This window comes from Callorhinus ursinus, unplaced genomic scaffold (assembly GCF_003265705.2).
Source record: "Callorhinus ursinus isolate GAN/ISIS: 27379988/994484 unplaced genomic scaffold, GSC_fseal_2.0 scaffold24, whole genome shotgun sequence".
In the NCBI taxonomy this organism is placed as follows: Eukaryota; Metazoa; Chordata; class Mammalia; order Carnivora; family Otariidae; genus Callorhinus; species Callorhinus ursinus.
In genome coordinates this window covers 1,255,069-1,274,954 of record NW_027397086.1, presented here as the reverse complement: position 1 = coordinate 1,274,954, position 19,886 = coordinate 1,255,069, and the positions used below count along the sequence as shown (strand labels likewise).

The 19,886-nt window shown below is 53.5% G+C and overlaps 1 protein-coding gene across 4 annotated transcripts in view; it reads right to left on the bottom strand.

Moving 5' to 3' along the window:
- RAPGEF1 (Rap guanine nucleotide exchange factor 1) overlaps positions 1 to 19,886 on the bottom strand; it is a 113,064-nt gene that overhangs the window by 26,514 nt on the left and 66,664 nt on the right. For 3 of the 4 annotated variants that reach the window (XM_073905585.1, XM_025888279.2, XM_073905586.1), the window contains 6 exons: positions 19,057 to 19,145; positions 18,215 to 18,367; positions 17,620 to 17,743; positions 16,997 to 17,180; positions 15,403 to 15,909; positions 10,118 to 10,317 (listed from right to left, as the gene is read on the bottom strand). In XM_073905585.1, the coding sequence (XP_073761686.1) occupies positions 10,118 to 10,317; positions 15,403 to 15,909; positions 16,997 to 17,180; positions 17,620 to 17,743; positions 18,215 to 18,367; positions 19,057 to 19,145 (1,257 nt within the window). Of the gene's footprint in view, positions 1 to 7,794; positions 7,954 to 10,117; positions 10,318 to 15,402; positions 15,910 to 16,996; positions 17,181 to 17,619; positions 17,744 to 18,214; positions 18,368 to 19,056; positions 19,146 to 19,886 lie in introns of all 4 variants that reach the window. The other variant, XM_073905584.1, reaches the window with a different exon arrangement.

The following is a 19,886-nucleotide window of genomic DNA, read 5'->3' as shown; positions in this document are numbered from 1 at the left end:
ACTCCCCCTGCTTGTGTTCCCTCTCTCGCTGTCTCTGTCAGATAAATAAAATCTTAAAAAACAAAAACATCTGAACATTCTAATTAACAAAGGATGTAAAAAAAACAAACAAAAAACCCAAAAATGTTTTGCTGGGGAGAATTTTAGGTAGTAAGATGGGTGAAAGTGGAAATGTACTGCATTTCTTCTCGTGTAACATATTTTTGCAACCCGAATCACAAGATCCTCCTTGAAAACAACAGATTCTGGGCTAATGGTTTCATGGCCAATAATATTCTTGCAAAAACCTCCAACACATTTTAGGATGCTCTGTATATTCACTAAATATCGACCTTAAGAGCAGCGACTCTTTATAGAAAGATCTAGTACAGATTAAAAAATGATTTGAATTCGGTTCTAGAAATCTGACTGAACTATTTTTACTCAGTTTGGATTTAAACAGCATGCCAGGGACTCTAATTTATACTTATTCTTAGAACTCTATTTAGAGCTGTGGCTACACTCTGTAATGTGTCAGAACATGAAGGACAAAAACCCTCTTCTGGATGTCCAGCCTACATGTGGGCTTTTCTTTTTATGTAGCTTTGCCAGGCCTCCATTATTTACTGGCAGTTATGCTGTTCATAAATGTCAAATGGACACTGTTCTTCACAGGGCAGATCTGGATTCTTAACCTTAGCTCTAACTAAGACTGAATAAATGAAACTTTCAGCTTCTCTATTCCGGTTTCCCCATCTCTAGAGTGGAGTAAACACTCCATCACAGAGCAGTGACAAGCAGCCTGAAATGTGAAGGTACAGGTGAGTCTGTGTGTGTGGATGGCACCCTTAGGGTTCATGTCACCACAGGACCTTCACAGGGACCAAGGGGGTCCTTTTGGTGCCAGACCACCCGGACTGTCACGGATGGAGTCAGAAGCATGTCTGCCAAGGGGCTACAGCTATTTCCTGGGTCTGAAGTTGGTCCAAGAGCAATGACCATCCAAAATGCCATGAGCACCAGCAAAAAGCAGCAAGAAGTCTTCAAAATGAGGGGCAGAAATGGCTGAGTCACAGTGGCTACTTCGGCAAGTGTCCAAGGCCAAGGGTCTCCAAGCTCTGGGGACAGCCAGCAGCCAGGGCCGTATGGGTTAGCAGAGAAGGAAAATGAGAAAGAAATTGGGTTTTTGGCCACAGTCTGGAACCAGTATGTCTGATGCAAGGAAGTGGATGAGTCAGCATCATGTTGTTGTAATGAAATGTGGGGAAGTAGGGAAAGATGGATGTGGTGACGGGTAGAGGAAGAGAGCTAGATGCCTCCTTGGTCCCTGCTAACTGCTTTTGGGTGAGTTAAGATCCTTCCAGTCAGTTCGGCATCAGAGCACCTGCCACTTGCTGGCTCGGCCCTGACCTACATACTGAGGCCGCAAGCACATCATAAGCCTCGTCCTTACCCTTAAGAGGATTTATGACCTTGAGAAAAAAGAACTTGAGCATTACAAAAGAAAGAAACACTTTCTCAGTGTGGAAATAAATATTATAATGCCTCCCTTCTTATTAAACACCGGTTGTGTGCCTTACACTATGCTATATGCTTTATGTCAGGACAATTCCAGGCTCTCATCACTGGACAGGAAATGGAGGTCTACTGATTTGGGGACAGCATGCTCAGGTCCACACAGCAAGTTAAGGAAAAACATGGTGCGGAAGGGGATGGAAGACATCAGGAAGGGTGGAACAGAAAACAGAAGAAGTACGTGTGGGAGAGCTGAGGGGTTGCTACCAGGAGAAAGTGGGGGGTACGGAGGGCCCCGGCATGGAGACAGATGAGCAGAAGTAGCTGGTGAGGCCACAGAAGGCTCCGTAGTGCTGAGGGGACACGGGAATCTGACTAGTGCTGAGAAGGGGACGTGGTGGCAGGAAGGCCAGCAGGGAGGCCACAGAGGCGGCACTGGGGCAGGGGAGTGATGACAAGGTTGGAGAAGAGGACCAGCTCAGGGCGTATGCTAGGAGTGCAGCAGGGCTTGGTGAGTGGGCGTGTATGTCACATGTAAACGTGGTGTGTGTGTGTGTGTGTGTGTGTGTGTGTGTGTGTGTGGCGGAGGTGGGGGGAGACAGTACCTCATTTCCTTGCCCAGGCAACTCAGCGGATAGTGGAAACATGCACAGAAATAACAAGGATGCAGGGCGCCTGGCGGGCTCAGGTTGTGATCTCAGGGTTGTGGGATCAGGCCCCACATAGGGCTCTCCACTGGGAGGGGGTCTGCTTGAGATTCTCTCTCTCCCTCTCCCCGCTGCTTGCATGTGTGCTCTCTATATAAATAAATAAATCGAAGAAGAAAGAAGGAGGAAGAAGAAAGAAGAAAAAGAAGGGGCGCCTGGGTGGCTCAATTGGTTAAGCGACTGCCTTCAGCTCAGGTCATGATCCTGGAGTCCCGGGATCGAGTCCCGCATCGGGCTCCCTGCTCAGCGCGGAGTCTGCTTCTCCCTCTGACCCTCCGCCCTCTCATGCTCTTTCTCTCTTTCGCTCTCTTTCAAATAAAAATAAATAAAATCTTAAAAAAAGAAAAGAAAAAGAAGAAATAACAAGGATGGGAGCAGAAGGGTTTGGCTGTTCCTGTCATCCATTAGTTGTGTGGGGTCTAATTCCCTATCCCAGAAAGTCCAGAGTCTAGCGAGATGCCTGCACTTGTGGCTGTAGACTATACTCTGTGGTAAGGCCCCCCAAGAATGGGGTAGAGTATGAGAGTCTACAAGTTGCAGGACCTGAAACACCCACCAGCTCCCGAGCCTCGCATACAGCACAGCCCTCACTCTCCCTGAGCCAACAGTGCCGGGCCACTCCGAAGGAAACCCCTGGCATGTCTGGCAGGCCAGCAGAACAAAGCACCCCCAGGAGAGATGGAGCTTGGAGAAATACTCCCCCTCCCTGGGCTGCAAGTGCTGTCCGTGGACACTCCCCCGCTCTCACCTCTCAGAGTGAGTGAGCTCTAAGCAGGGCAGGAAGCCATAAAGATAAGGTGACCTCAGGAAGAAGCAAGGGACAGAGGCGAGGGAGGCAGGGGCTTATTTTTTTCCAGCAGAAGACACACAGTGTGTTGTGCCAAGCAAGCCGAGCCCATGGACTCTGCTTGTCTCCGGGCGATTCTCTTCTCTTTGCCCCGCTCCAGCGTCTCTCCTTTACTCTTTCCCTTCCCGTGTGGCCGTTAGACCCGTCTTTCAGCCCCCAGTCTCCGTGGCAGCTGCTGGGTACTGCTCAGGGCAGAAAAGGCGAGGGACAGATGCGGCAGTGGGCCTTCAGGAGCTGCCATGTGTCTCAGGGAGTGGGCCCTCGCTGCTGCACCGCTGGGGGACGGCACGGCGGAGAGACAGGGCAGGCCCTCCAGTGAGAGCATGTGTGCTGATGTCCAAAGACCCGAGTTCCACACTCGATCACCATCTGCCCAGAATGGGACACTGGTGGCTCTAGGGAGCCTCGCCCTGCCCTTTGTAACTGACGTCCTCAAGATGATACAGACTTGACTTCCTGACTCCGAAGAGTTTTTTTTTTTTTTTTTTTTTTTTAAACAAATGACAGTTCCTATGGATACTCCTCAAGTTCTTCACAAAACCTGGGTCTTCTGGCAGTTTTACTTACTCAGAATCTTCTGGAAGCCAAAATGGTAAAGAAGTATTTCCACAGATTCCCAGCACCTGAACAGACCTCTTGGTGACAGTAAAAACCTGCACCTTGCAGTCAGCAAAGAAAGGATGTACCAGAAGACAGTTTGGGGGTGCGGGAAGGTGACTTCTCCGACATCAACATTTCCATTCCTGAAGAGCACTGGCAACCCTAATGGTTACTGATTTTTTTAATTAAAAAAAAAAAATTTTTTTTTTTTGAGAGAGAGAGAGAGAGAGAGAGGTGGGGAGGGGCAGAGCGGCAGAGGAAGAAACAGACTCCTTGCTGAGCAGGGAGCCCGAAGCGGGGCTCGATCCCAGGACCCTGGGATCATGACCTGAGCTGAAGGCAGACGCTTCACTGACTGAGCCAGCCAGGCGCCCCATGAGAGGTTTTCACTTCCTTGGTCAAGAGTAAAGTGAACGTAGACCCCATCCAACTTTTAAGATTCTTTTTTAGATTCACAAGACCAGGGTTCAGAACCAGAGCCAATGCAAACCAGAGAAGGGCCAGGAAAAGGAGACAGCACATGGGAATTCAGTGCGGAGGGTAAGGGCTGATGCCGCAGCGACCAGAGCTGGAGTGGAGGCGGAAGGCAGCCAACGTGGTGGGGCTGCAGTGAGAACATGGCAGGCAGCCCCAGGGTTACCAGTAACCAAGAGACGGTCTGGGGACAGGACCCCAGCGTTCTGTCAGAGAGCCATCTGTAGGAAGGCACATCACTGAAACACCTCCCAGCGCCCCCATGGGGCAGGCACATTGATTGCCAAGGCCCAGCGGGATCAGACCAGGAACAGGGGCCCAGCCTCCCTGGGCCTTGCAGTGGCTGCCCAAGGCTCTCTACATCTTTCCTGCCTCTCACTCAGTCCTAGTTTCCCTAAACACCTTCCTCTACTGAACCCGGCATAACGGCCCAGAGGCCACACATCAGGGCTGGATGCCTGTCTGCACAGATGCTCCAGTTTCCTAGGATGCAGCACGAGCTGGGCTGGACAGCAAGTCTGTGGACTGCAAGCAAACACTTCTGTGGGATGAGAGAGCTGAGCAGATGCGGTGGAAGATGCCGAGGGGGCAGGGGGGTGCGGGGGGGCACCCCCTGGCCTGACCCCCAAGGGCCATGCTCAGGAGGGAGCAGCTGGGGAAGCAGTCGGTTTCAGTTAAGGTGTGCTGACCCTGAGGACACACGGAAGGGCTGACTACGGGCACCACCCTTCAGCTGGCTCCCCCATAACCTTGATCGCTGAGCACTTACACTGGAGGCCACCTTCCAGAATGCACACTAGGCTTTCTAGCCCCCATCCTCCAGGTAGATCCTTTTGTGTGGAACATCTTGGACTCGTTCTCCTTGACCTTTACTCCTGATCTCCCTGAAATCCTAACTGTTCTTCAGGCCACAGTTCAAATGCCACCTCCCCCCATGGAGCTCTGCCTGACCTTGTCCCAGCTCCACGGCCCAGGGGGTTCCCGCTGACGGCCTGTGATTCCCCTGGCCTAACTCACACCGTGCCTCAGGACGCCTCCTGCTGCGTGACCCGCACACTCCCTGTGCTTGCTGTATTATACTCAACCCGGAACACCGAGGAGACTGAACAAGATGCTTTTTCAGCCCCTACTTCAATTAAGCTTGGTCAAAGCAGCTTTCCTGCTCGAACTCAAGAGGTTTTCTTTTTTAGAAAGAGAACGTGTGCGACTGCGTGCATGGGTGGGGGGAGGGGCAGAGTAGAGAGAGATTCTTAAGCAGGCCCCACGCTCAGGACAGAGCCCGATGTGAGGCTTAAGCTCACGACCCTGAGATCATGACCTAAGCTGAAATCAAGAGTTGGACACTTAACTGACTGAGCCACCAGATGCCCCAAGAGGTTTTTAACGGTTAGACTCTTCCCCGTCAGAAGTAACAGGTCGCTGAGAGGGTGAGGTGTCTTCACATTTGACCAATGCTGTATTCCTAAGGGGCACCCCTTCAGAATTCCATGTTGGAAGGATAACACAGGCCCAGGAACGACAGAATGATGAGATTCAGGAATAAAGGGCCGCTCTGAGAGCAACCCACAGCCCTTTATCTGGGGCTCATGTCAGAATGCAAGCAGAGAACACAGGAAGAATATGTTGGCATTGCACTAAACCACTTCTCTGGGGTTTCAGCACATCAGATGTCAAATGTTCCAAACATTCAGGCCATTACTAACATCTCTGGAGGCTGGGGGACTTTCCTTTTAAGAAATAAAGCCCCTTTAGTAGCTCACTCCCTTGGACTCTGTACCTTGGCGTTGGTACAGAGAATGTGGTCTTTCCAATGCAAGGTGCCCTGAGACTCCCCTGTGTCCCAAGGGATAAAAACCATGACACACTCATGCCCAAACTTCATTGAAATGCCCTCAAACTTTCATCAACTCTGTAGCAAACAGTTCTGCTCACTGACAAGCCCTTTAACCCCAAACTGTTCAAAAGGCACACTGTAGATGCTTTCTTAGGATAACTCACACTTACTTTCTGTTCATAGAGGAGAAAAAACAGTCAAGAGCTGGATTATGTAAAGGCCAAGTTTTGCACGATTTGTGAAAGGAGCTTGCCAGAAGTGCCTGCTGAGGATACAGAGGGTGTCTGTGTGCCAGGGCAGGGCCGGGAGTGGGGAGGGAGGGGTGTTTAGCCTTTCTACGGCAAGCACAGGGTTGCTGAGGGCTCTAAAAAGTTCGGCCCTAGCACCCACAGGAACAGTGCATTCCTCACAGCAGGCAGGACCGTCTCAACCTGGGCCCCGGACGGATGATTCTCAAAGACAGAAACCAGACAAGACCACACAGGGAGCCTGAGCTTGGCTAGGTCTCTGCGAGTCACCTGGTCAACCAGTCACGAGGTCATAGAGGGAAAAGGAAGTCCAGGTAGGTGAAGCCATTTGTCCAAGCTGTCACGTGCAGAATGAGGACGGAGCCGAGCCTAGAACCGCGGACTCTGAGACCAAGAGCTGCAATAATCAACTTCCCTACCTGATTTTACTTAATCCTCACAACCACAAAATAAGAGGCAAGCGTAATCTCGAAGGAAAGAAGAGGAGACCAGGAGGGATAAATAAACTCCCTAAAGGCAAAACTGATTTTAAGCAGAACCCAAACATGGCCCCATCCAAGCTCTTCCCCTGCTGCTCAGTCTCATCTTAACAGATTAAAGGAAGAACGGTAGCCCTCTAGGTTCCCGGGCAGATGCAGATTTCAGCAAAAGATAACAGACCAGTACTGTGCCTCCCAAAGTGTCAGTGTCCCCCAAGTTTCAGAAGTAAACTATTTACAAAATTGGCTGCACTCATTCCCTTCCCACGGCCACGTCCCTCGGCAAGGTGATCGGGCAGCAGCCCCCGCAAGGGGCGGAGTCCAGCTCCCTCCTCCTGGAATCCCAGGCTGGCCTCGTGGCTCGACGGAGAGAATGCCAGGAAGTGACAGACAGTGAGCCGGTTCTGAGCCTAGGCCTGAAGATACCTTGCCTGCTCCCATCAGTTCCCCAGGCACCCCGCTGGCTGCCGTGGGAGCAAGCCCGGGCTGGCCTCACGGAGGCTGGGGGGGTCAGCAATAGCACTGCCACAGCAGGCCGCTGTCCCAGCCGAGGTTCCAGAGATGTTGGTGAGGCCAGCCACAATCAGATGGGCCGTCACCCTGCCAACCCATGTCCGAAGCAATGACAAAGGGTTACTGTTGTTTTAAGGCACTGAGTTTTGGAGTGGTTTGCTACACAGCAGAAGTTAGCCGACAAGGCCCTCAGACTTGGACTCTGTCATGTCCTGGTAAAGCCTGCTCTCCCTGGCCTTGCTTCCTATGGGAGGAAGACTTCTTTTTAAATACAGAACACTTACAGGGCTGACCCACGGCCAAATGGGAGACCAGAATAAAAAGGTCAAAACACTTCTGCCAGTTTACTCCTGAGTGGTGATGCCGAGAGCGTGGCCACTAACATTTCCCGGTGCCCACCGCCACCCCACCCACCCCGCCCCTTCACGTAGTCCTCGGGCCATGGAGAACCAACCATGCATGCCCCTTCCCGTCTAGGGCAGGGTCTACAAGAGGACAGAGTCAGGGCTGGGCAGCAGCACACAGGTCGGGAGGCACAGGCGACAAATGAAAGCTCGCACTCACGTTTCCAAGCAAAGAGCAGCAGGCAGCGACTCACCGAGGGCACTGGCAAGTTGCCGTGCCGGCTGAGAAAGGGGTTAGAGACGGACACACTGATGCCCTGAGTGGCACTGCCGTCCTCGGGGGTGAAGGCCACTTTAGTTTGCTGGACACAGTAGGAGACAGAGGAGAAGGAAGCAGCAGCATAGGAGGCCTGCTGGACAGAAGGGACGAGAGAGGACAGGGAAGGAGGGAGAAAAGCAGAGAACAGTCAGGCAGGTACACATGAAGGCTCCGTAGGCTGCCACCTAGTTCTGCTTGGACATTCTGGAGAGGGATGGCTTCTTGGCTCGGCTGAGGAATCACAGACGCCTGCCAGAGTCCACCTGGACAAGAGAGTGCCCTCCTTCACCTCCTTGTGAGGGATTTAAAAAGCTAACTTTCACACAAGTTGTGGCCACTGGAAGTGGCGGCAAGGTGGAAGGAGGCCAAGCGGGCTCGGAGCCCCGCGGGCCTGGCCTGCACTGACCTAGGGCCTCACATTCCTCCCCTGGGGAGCAGAGCCTGCACTTATCCATGCTTCTGCAGAGTGTGCTCCTGGAGCCAGGCCGCCTGGTCTTGAACCTGGGCCTCACCATCTGGGACTTGTTTGGCTTCGGGCATTATTTAAAGGTCCCCGCGGCTTAGGTTCTTGATTTGTAAAATGGGGACACCTGTCTAGGACCGTCTGTGCATAGAACACTCAGAACTGTGCCTGCCACACTGTACAGGGGCCAACACAATTATGACTACCATTTTTGCTGGGAAAATGGAGTATAAGCCTTCCTGCTGCGTCTGAGAGAGGGCAGCCACGCAGCAGGCACAGGGCATGTCACGAGCCGTGCCGGGCTTCAGCCAGAGTTGGGCTTGGTCCCCCATCTTCTACTTCCAGCGCTGCGTGGGCTCCAGTGAAGTCTCTCTGGCTTCCTCAGCCTCAGTTGACTTAACATGGGGGTGACAGAGGCTGTGGGGAGGATCACGTGAAGCCAAACCAAGCTGCAGGGCTCAGCAGGGTGTCTGCATCGCTCCTGGGCCCCTCGCTACTGCCCGGCTGGCATGCGGAGTGCTCGGTGGGCTCTCTCACACAGGCTCCGAGTCCGAGAGCGCTCCCTAGGGACCTGTGTGAAGCCTGTGGGCTCCATGGTGCAGAGAAGGTGCGCAAGGATGACCGATGGGCACCTGTGGACACTGGCAGGAGGGGCTGAGACTGTTTCAGATCTCAACGAAATCCAGTTCAGCCGCTGAACCAAACATTTTAGGTCAGGGCTCCCTGGGGCAGGCATTTCTATTTCCATGCTAAAGATCCCTTTCTGAAACATTTTCAGAGCCATTTAGATTCATACTGGGGCATATTCAGGGGTTCCTGGGGGTGGGCAGGGTGGGTGAAGAACTGAGGGCCTGAGTCGTGAGACACAGCTAGTCCTGGGCTCTGCCTGGTCAGCCCCTGAGCTTCCCGAAGGCAGGAAGGCTCAGGGGCCCCTGGGGCAGGGCAGACACTCGAGGAGTAACCCGGGGTCTTGGCTGTCCAGTTGGCAGCTGCCTCCCAGAAGAGGCAGGCCAGCACCTTCACGTCCTCTCACGAAGGACAGAAGATGGCTGGGCCCCTCTGCGGTGAAAACACTACCAAGCTGGTCAGCCTATGAGCAAAACAGCACATGCAGCTCTGAACAGGCCAAGAATCCCTTTCTGAGGTGCACTCTTCCCGGCGAGATGCTTGGACTCCACCACCCGACCACGGTCCACTTGGCTGGTAGACTGGGAGCCGCAGGAACAGGGTTCAGGTGCGCAGCAGACACACCCGACCTGCCCACCCGCCTGGTCCCACGCAGGACAGCCTGTCTTCTGTGCTGACTTGGGCTTCATTACCTACAGGGACTCCTCACACGGGAGGCTTTTCAGAGGAGGTAGGGTGCCATGCTGGGAACACAGACGGCTCTGTGTAAGGCCATCGTGCTTCAATAGAGCTTGTTTCCACGGGGCCATCGCTGGCCAGGGTGGGGTGTCAGCCACTCTGTGTAGTTGGGCCATTATGTAAATCAAGTTCACAGATGGCGGTACACAGACCAGGCCCTGTGCCTTGATTGAGTCCCTCCTTTCTGGGAGGTCTATATTGGAGCCCAAGAAGAGAGGAAAAATACAAGAGACTGTCAGCAGAGAGAGCAGACATTCTGAGTACAAGCCAGGCCCAGCTGCGTGGGGCTGCTCTGGAAGAGAAAGGCGCCGCCACCCCCAGGGCGGGGAGGCGGGGGAGCCTGTCGGGAGGAAGTGGGAGCACCCATGTGGGAAGCCGCGTGGTCCCTGGCAACAGAGGGTCGCGGCGGCGGGGCAGGGGTGCGGCTTACCAGCTGCCGCTGCTTGGGGGGCAGGGCGGGGGGCGGCGCCAGGTCCTGCGAGGCCTCGGTGCTGAACGAGTCATTGAAGCCGTACACCTCCATGAGCAGCTTGTTCTTCTGCTGGTAGATGTGCTCGCTCTGCGGCGTCTGGTAGAACATGGACGGCTGTGGTTCTGAGTAGTCCTCCAGCAGCTGCATGTAGGCTAGCACTGTGGGGCAGACGGGGTGGGGGGGGGGCCGGTGTTACTGGGGGGCAGCTGGGGCTGCGTGGCCCACGGCTACCCCCCCTGCCACCGAGCGGGCCCCGCCCTGCTCCCCTGGCACGGCCAGGCCCAGGCCCACAGAGACCCCTGCCGACGCCACACCACGGACGCCACCATGTTGCCCACAGGCCAAAACCTATGGACACATAGCAAGGGTGAGCCCTACGAAGGCTGTGGCTCTGGCCGGCAGGGACACGCCCGTGCAGGCTGGGTGACTGACACATAGCACTCTGGCGGAGAGGTGACAGTGGGGGAGGCCGGGACCTGCGGGAACTCCCTGTACTTTCCGCTCAGTGTTGCCGTAAACCTAAAACCACTCTAAAAAAACAGTCTTTAACCACTCTAAAAAATAGTCTCTTTTTAGAAAAAGCATATGGGGGGCGCCCACCCCCCCTCTGCTGAAAAGCCCTGGGGGTTTCCTGGCACCCCGTGGCCGCGGCGGACACTAGGTGCCACTTCCCACGCCTCTGACCCCAGGCGCGTGGTCTTCCTCCGTTCTCTGGAGCACTCAGGGAAGTGTGCACCCGCTGTTCCCCCGAGTCCTGCTGAGCAGGCTCTCCCCTGCCTGTGGCTCGGCAGGAGCCGTCCGCCCAGCAGCCCCTCCTTGTCCCTTCACGGCGTCCTCTTAGCTCTTCCCACAGCAGGAGCCACCTGTGGCACTGTCCCACGTATGTGATTTTACTGAGCACCTATGTGTTGGGCACCAGCTCAGGGGCCAGCAAGCAAGTCTTCTGGCCACGTGAGGCTCACACCCTCCCAGGAGACAGAAAACAGACCAGGTGTGAATGCTGGGGTGAGAGAGTGAAGCGGGCTGGTGGTGGGGGCTTCTCCAGAATATGGATAAGCTACATGACGCCTTCCACACCGAGGCTACGGGCTGGGCAAAGGCTAAGGCCGGGCCAGGGGTCTGGTGAGCAGAGCACAGCCAGCAAGGGGAGGCTGGAAGGAGCGAGGCAATCATTTGGGAGGTCATGAGAGGCTGTGGGAACGGGGCAAGGAGGCCGGCCCGCTGCCATGCCGGGGGGACCCCACGAAGGGTTCCCCTCTGGGCCTGCCTGGAGCTGTTTGTCTCGAGAAAACAACTCTGGGGCCGCCGCGGTTGTTTAGGTGGCAGATTGTGGTGTGGGTGGAGGTGGTGAGGTTGATCTGATTCAGGATATATTTTCAAAGCTGATGCAACAGGATTTACTGCTTGTCGCTGGAGAGTTGAAGCTCCCAGGGGACAGGGACCATGTCTGCTGCTGCACCATCAGTGCCTGACACACAGCAGGTGTCCACCGATATTTGCAGAACGAATGAGTGAATGAAACACACATCATCTATCCCGACCAAGTGACTTGCTAAGCCAGGCGATGGCCCTGGGTGGGTCTTGTAAAGCACCCACCGGGTAAACAAGAAGTAACAGCCACTAAGCTCCACTCTCCCCTTCCAGCTGAGAGGCTACAACCTCGGGGGAGGGACAGACGGTGAGGAAAGACACGCTTGAATTCAAACACGTGCGCCCTCTCCTCCCTCTATCTCTTTCAGAAAGCCTGGCCCCTGCCACCCTGCCACCTGACGCCACGCTGCTCCCTCTGGGTGGCCCTGCCTGTAGCTTCGAGGCCGCCCAGTGGCAGGCTCCCTGCCTGAGCCGTGAGCCCTCGCAGCCAACAGGGGCCTCGCCCACCTGGGGAGGCGCAACACCTCAGGCATCCATCCTCACAGGCACCCTTTCCTGAAGCAGGCGTGGAGCCCTCAGCCCCTGCGCCTTACTCCCAACTGGGTTAGCAACTGGAGCCCTGACTCCAGAGCCAGGCCCTTCTGACGACTCCACAGGTTCGGGGCAAGTGACAGCTTGGAGCCGACTGTCCGGCCCTCTGGCACCTTTACGAAGCTGGGAGGCTGGGTGGGAGTAGGCCCTTCTCCAATCCCCGTCTCTCTGTGGGACTGGAACCCACATTGGACACTCCCCACAGCAAAGTCTAGGTCAAGGCTGGCCTGAAATGCAGTCCAAACCTGGGCCGCTTTTTCTTACTAGCTAGCTCCCTCCCAGGTTTGGGAGCAAAGGAACTTAGGTACGTGTGCAGCAGAGGTCCGTACAGAGGTACCATCCAGAGTTGGGTGCTGTCCTCCTGGAGCACCTGCTAGATACCAAGCAAAAGTGGCCAGGACAATTTTGCAGGGCTTCATTCTGTATTTTCACATAGCCTCAAAGTTGGGGGCTTAACTGGAGACCCTCAACTGGGGTCAAGGTAGATAAACAATGCCTTTCTCTAGGGCTGTCTTTCTGGTGCCCTCCACCGAAGGAGGGGGTTCAAAGTCATCTCCTTTATTTAAAAGAATCAATAAGAACGTCTTCACCCCAGCAAACACTGAGCAGGGCTTGGCCATAAAAGGCGGGTAGGTAAAGGCAGTCTTGCCCACGAGGGCTCTGCTGCCAGAAGGCAAGTGCAGCCCACCAACCCCCTCGAGCCCCACGACGCTGTTCTTCCACGCTGCACCACCACCACCACGAGGTTATAGAGGAAGGGGCAAGCCTTTGAAGGGGATCCCAAATGCCTACCAAGTGCTCCCTAAAAAGACTGAGCACACTTTTAGCTTGCCTCAAACAGGAAGCTTCAGTAAGAACTGACCTTCCAGCTGTTGAAGTCCTTGCAGAGACCTGCTCACCAAGCACAGAGACAGTAGTGAGGCTCAGGACCTTCCAGAAATAAGGAAGACCGGGTCCGTTTCAAAGGCAGCCCAGCACAGGAGCTCAGAGAAGGGAGCGGCCAGCATCACCGGGAATCTCGGCAGGCGGCGCTCCAGCAGGCACCCAGGACCGCGGGCAGTGATTAGGAAGCTTGTTGGGCACAAGGGGCTTGGAGGGCTGCCCTCAGCAAGGCGGGCCGACGACCCTCGAGACTCAAGACATCAGCGCAACCCAAAGGAGAAGGACACTCTATGATAGCAGGACTGTGTACATCTGAGCTTTGTCCAGCGTTATCCAAATATAAGGGATGATGATTATCTCCCTCCTTTCTCGCGAAGCCACTTTGCAAGTTTTCCACCAGGTCAAAGACTGGAACTCCCCAAGGGTCCCCTTGAGGAGTGAAGAGCGGCCTGGAGACTAGGACCAGGCCTCAAGTTCAGGGGTCCTTTCATGGGGCATAAAAAAAAGACTCCCTGCTGCCTGGCGGGGACTACTGAAACCCATACAGTGTCCACAAAGGAGGGCCAGATCCCTTCCTCCTTAGCGCGCTGGGAAAACACAGGCCCGCTCCAAAGCCCCGATCTGCCACCCACTTGCCAGCTGATCCTGGCAAGGCTCAGTTCCTTCGCACTCCGGTTCCTTCTTCTATAAACCGTGCTAATATCACTGCCTGGGGCCAGAACGTAAAGACTAAATATGATGGCGTGTGAAGCTTTAGCCCAGGGCATGCCACACCTTAAGTTCTTAGTCATTTTTCAAGGTTTGCAGACACAAGTGCTACAGACACTGATGGAAAAGATAAAGCCTAAAACTAGATGTCTGCAAATAGAAAATATTTTTAGCCACTGGAGACTTGAGGCTATTGGAAAGGGACAGCGGATGCCTCCCTTCCTCCTCCTCTCTGCAGCTCCATATAAGGGCCATGGCCCGCCCCTGCTCTAAAAAGCAGAGGTGAGGCCCCCAGCTCCATGGCCAGGCAACACCACACATCTGTTGTGGTTTGCACGGATGCAACCCTACCCTGTGTTCTGGGTTCAGAGAATTCCAAGGAAAGGAAAAGAGAGGAAAGGGTGTGAGCCCAGAGCGGCACACTGCTCAAGTCAAGGTAAGGTGGGTGGAGAGGGAAGGCCAACAGCTCCCTAGACACTTGCTGGTGCAGAGGGAGAGGCACAAAGGGAAATGTCCCCGGCGCTGCTGTTGGCAATCCCCTCTAGTAGCGCCCTGCTTCTCACGAGTGAACGACAGATGGGGATGACCTCATCAGCCCTCCAGAACCAGCTCTCCCTCCAGCTGGGGGATGAGACCACCCTAGGCTAGGATGCAGCCTGGGCGACACCCAGCAAGAAGCTGGGGGACAAGGCCCACCCAGTTGCCCTTGGGGCCACCCTTGCTGCATTTAACCACTCTCCCCTTCTTTGAGGGTGGGCCCCAGGCTAGCTGGGGCCAATCAGATGCTCTCATTTGGGAAATTGGAATGGAGAGTCAATTCCTAGTTGGTGGAAGTTCTCTGCTGGATGCTGCAACCGAGGCCAGGGAGCCCTGGGGCTGTGTGGCCCAGGTGACCACACACATACCCAAATAGTGATGGCCAGTCCACCAAAGACAGATGGAGCAGAAGTGCGCTAGTGGACTGGGGGAGGGGGCGCGGCAGAGAAAGCCTGAGATGGGGAGCCGTGAGGGGAGCCAGCAGAAAAACCATCTCTAGCAGGACTCTCTACCTAGGAATCTGATGGCAAAGTGACAGTCTGGAAATACTCCAACTACAAATATCTAAAATTTCAGCACCACCCCTGGACCCTAATAACATCCTGTATTAAAAATATGTGGTCTAAGAAATATCCTCGGCAGCTCCAACCAGGCAAGCTCAGGTTCTAAGTCATTCCGTGACAGTTCATGTCCGCAAACAGAAGACGAGGGGTACCAGGGACCTCTCTAAACAGCAACCCTGCACGCTCTCAGGGATCCTCAGAAAACCCCTCTGTGGATGCAGTGAGTTCTAACTGAATTCAAACGTCCATCCCACTTTACCCAGATGTCGCTCTGTAATGCTGTCCTGAAGCTGTGACACTCACTTCTCTTTGTTGCTGGGTGTTCGGGCCAAACACTCGGGCTCTGCAGGGGCCTGGCCTGAGAGCTGAGAGAGGCCGCAAGGACAGGTCGGCTTATCAAGCTCTACAAACCCTCACCAGTACCGACAAAACAAGGCTCCCCGAAGTGTCCACGTACCGCGGGCCCCACCTTTTATGAAATTACGAGGCCACTGGTGCCACTCCGGCCCAATGCTTAGATGCTCAGATAAAACGCACCCCCATGTTAGATTACAGAACGTGCTTCCTGACAACAGCTCGACAAAAGCTTACTGTGTTTGTTTTTCTTCTCTGGTAGAGGAGGCGGTTTTTCCGGGTCACCCGTTGATTCAGAAACAGCGAAATCACCCACAAATTCGACAGAGGCTGAGGACCCTCCTTGCTGAAAGGGGAGAATAGCAGCAAAGGGCGTGAAGGGGACGGACGGGCCCGAGGCTGGGTTCTGCGGGTCATCCTCGGAGATGTTGTCGTACTGGGAGGGGTGCCGCCCGTAGGACACCCTGCAGCCCAAGCTGTCCGTGGTCTGGGAGGCTGCACTCCTGCGCTTCTTCTCGGGGAGAGCAGGGGGCATGTCCACCTGCTGTCCTGGGGCCGACGGCCCATCTGGCTGGGGACAGCTGCTGGGTGCTGGAGGCAACTGGAAAGGGCAGCCGAGAAACGGAGACCCAGACTCTCCCAAGGACTCCGGCAACGGGCTGAGGTGACAGGCCACTGGCTGAGGTATCTGGTCTGTGTTAGAGAGGTCTTGCTGAAGGAATTCGTAGTCAGGATCATAGTGATCTGCATTCACGACAGGAAAAACATGACCCGTTAGCCACAAGGCCCCGCAGAAAGCAGCGATCCTACCTAATCCCATTCATTCGTGTGTGACACAAACGTGATTCCTGTCTCATCTCTATGCTGTATTTTATATTCCTCATTCTTCTCCCTGCTTGAAAACGCAAACGTAAGTGGGAAAAGGGCTGTTTGCTACCCTGTTCTTTGTATCTTCCTGTATTTTTTGAATTTATTTTTAAAAAAAGAAAAATCCGTGACCACTGTAGAAAATGTGGCCAAAAAAAAAAAAAAAATCAAGAAAATAAAAATCATCCACAATCCCATAATTTAACTATAATCTGTTTACATTTTAATGTATTTCCATAAAAGTCTTTTTTTCCCTTAGGATTCTTTTTTTTTTTAAAAACCCAACTGAGAAAAATACTATGTCAGTGGTCTTGGATTTTGTCCATTGATCAATGTATCGTGACTGATGTTATTCCACCAAGCGGATGTACAACTCCTCAGATTTCCTACCACTGAGTCTCCAGTTTTACCACGACTCCCAATGATGCTGAGATTAACGTCCTTGTACAGAAATCCTGCTATAAATCTCTGATTAAGATAAAGTCTCGAAGTGGAATGTCTAGCTCCCGGGACAGGAACAGCTTAATGCTCTTGAGACTTCCTGCCAAGCTGCCTTTCAGACTTCCCTCCGGCCCCCATGGCACGCATCCCGCGCCAACCAGGAGGTCAGCACACGCTGCTCGCTTGCCTTCACCCTCCGTCAGGGGCTCTCTCCTTCACCTACAGCTCCGAGCACAGATGGCTCTTCATGTTGGCAAAGGGAGTCAAACTGCAAACTGACAGATTAACCGTAACAATGGCTACCATCTGAGCATCTCCTATGTGGATGCACATGGTTATTTCACTCAAACTTCCGACCTCCTTGAGAGAGGTGGATATTAGTCCCCTCACTCTACAGATGACAAAACAGACTCTGAATGACTTGGCCAGGGCCGTATGACCAGTGACTGGCCTCCGTGTGACCCCAAAGCAGCCACCAAGAAATGATGAGACAGGAGGTGTGACCAAGATGCCTGGTGCTCACCTAGTGTTTCACAGCTTGTGTTCCGGGAGCACTGGCCGCTGTCCCTGTCCAGAGAGGACAGCTGCTCGTCTGACTTGCTGAGCTTGCCTATGCTGCTGCAGGGGGAGAGGCGGGGCGACTCTCCGCCGTACGAGTGGCTGCCTCCTGAGAGTCGCCTTTGTGTGTAACAGTCCACGTCAAAGTCCTCGGGTGGAAAAATAAAAACAAGCCCCAGTCACTTCTGAGAAACGGTGGCAGAGCCCAGGGGAGAGGGATCAGTGCACTGACTCAGAGGAGACTGCCAAGCTCAGAAACTGGTTGGAAAGGCCCATCTTTGATGTAAGCAATAAAAAGCCAAGTCTGTGACTTCCGAGAAAGAAGCCTTTCCCAGTGCTGGGACTGTGAAAAGCGAGGGCCCTGGGGCCAGGCTCAGATGTCCTCGGGAGACACTCCTCAGCTCCAGCCTCTCCACCCCCGCCCCCTCCCCCACGCGGGAGCTTCCACCAGGTCCTGTAGTCCTGTCCAGGGAAGGAACGATCCTCGCATTGCCAGGGGCTGAAGACCACTGGGTTTCTTTTAGCTTCACGATTAAAGTTCCCAAACCCAAAGCCTTCCTCTGGCCTTGCCAGATGGGGCTACATTACCTGCCTATTAATTCCAACGGGCAAACTGGAGCCACTGGTGGCTCGACTCATGGGGGCAACGACAGCCACTCGGGTCGGGGATGGAGCTGACTGTCTTTTCTTCGGTGGCAATGCTGGTGGAGGGCTGAAACAGATCAAGAAATCCTATCAAACCGAATGACCCAAACAAAAGCTTTTTAAAAAGGTATTAGGGTGTAGAATGTGGGATTCTTTCATTATCAGACACTTTACACCTACTTTTCACACTTTCAACTCCTGTCCCACTCCACCGCTGCCAAAATAAAACCTACCAATGCCAAAAAACCAAAAATCAGAAAAATCCTTTCTTTTCCTTCCATCATAAATTGTACTGAGCCTAAAAGGCTCTCCACTGGGAGTTCTTGGAGCGTGTGGCAAGGGAAGTTACTGGGGCCGGGCTCACGTCCTCCACAGACGCCCTTCCCAAGGAAGATCAAGATTGCAAAGCCTTCCAAAGAGCGAGGGGCTGGGTTCGAAGTTCTTACCCTAATGGCACCATCTTCACTTTCGTTCATCTACCATCCTTTCATCAGATTATATCTTAAGTAGAAGGGGGTGCTAGAAAAATAAAAATTACCTGTTATCAACCACCCGGATGCCAGGTAAGGGGGGCTTGGGGGGTGCGACCTCCTCATCTGTAGAGTCTGGGAGAAGCTCGGCTGACTGGGACAGGCCAGTTGTCTTGTTTAGAATCTCCATCTCTCGATCTGTCAGGGGGAGCTCAGACTGGCTGGAGAATGAGAAGAACTTGGGATTACAGAAGGTTACAGAGCACACATAGGTCCTGGGAGGCGCAGAAGGGCACCAGGGCATGGGAATGATGGGGGGCACCAGGCTGAGAAGCAGGAGCCCTGGACACTATGCCTGGAGCTCCACGGCAGGGATGGGGTTTCGAGTCTGGATTGATCACCAACACACAGCAGGAGCCTGGCCAAGTCCCCCTGACTGCATCTCAGTTTCCTTGTCTATAAGAGGAAACTTCAGACTACATGATCTAAAGGCTCTCTAAATGCTCCAAATTTATGTTTTATATTTTGTCTAAGGACTTGCAGTAGAACTTGTTGCAAGGCCTTAGAACTGTCCACATTGCCCTCACTTTACTTTCTTGATAAAGCTCAAAGTTTTCAAGCCAAATCCCCCAAACCCAACCCTTCAAAGTTCTTTCTAATGATGAAAGGAAGTTGCTCTGGAGAAGCACAGGTGTGGGTCACGTGAACGCTCACATGGTATCCTGAGAGTCACACTGACTGTTAACCTTGAGATCAGGCAACACTTCAAAACGTGGGTGAGCTATACACACTTTAAAGTAATACAGGTACTCGCCCAGAGGTCACTGAGAAAGGAATGCAGGCCTTAAACAGCCTCCCTGCTTGGCTTCCATTCTCTCTCCAATGACTGGAGGGTTTAGTCAGAACTCACCCGTCGGGTTTGCAGGCTGGGGAACTGGGTTTCACTGGGCTGGTTGGAGACGGATGCCCCTGCTTCTCGATGGTTAGCCTGACCAGCTCCTAGACCCCACACAAGAGAGAAGTCAGAGGTGCTAAGAAAGCTCCTCGCTGCTTGGTTTTCACCGCAAGGTAGGTCACTTGTTTCTCCCCACCACCTCATCTCTTTTTGTGCCTACACATTTTCCGCACACGAGAAATGCAAGTATTATTTGACTTAGATGAGCTGCACGACTTCTCAAAATGTCCCCTACCCTCCAAAGATACCTTCATAGCACATTGAGAAGTTTCAAATGCATAATGGCACTTCCTCTTAGAAGGGGAAATGACGAACCCCACAGTCTCAAAATGACTAAGTTCAATATACAAATTAAATTCCCGTGGAACCGATTCCCAGTTTGGGGGCGGGGGGGAGAACTCCTCTTTAGTTCCTAAAAACCACTGCGTTCTATAATGTGCAGGACGCTGCCTATGCTAACGAGCAAACCTCTGGCGTGGGGAAGGTGGTTTCTCAGTGAGCGGGCGCTGGGCGTGGCGGCAGCTGGTATATGACTGGCTGGCATCTTTGTCAACAGACAGAAAGTTAACGGCATATCACTCAGCAGAGACATGACTTATGAAAATATTTTTTTTATATAGAAAAAAAGAAAAAAGATTAGGACCTACTCTTCCCCCCCCAATTAGAATGTATTTCCCCCCAGTTTGATGGGTTCTGATGATCACAAATCCCCGTGTACGCACCACTCAAAAAATACTGAACATTTCCATCGCTCTCTGGTCCATCTGCCCACCCCAGTATTGTTT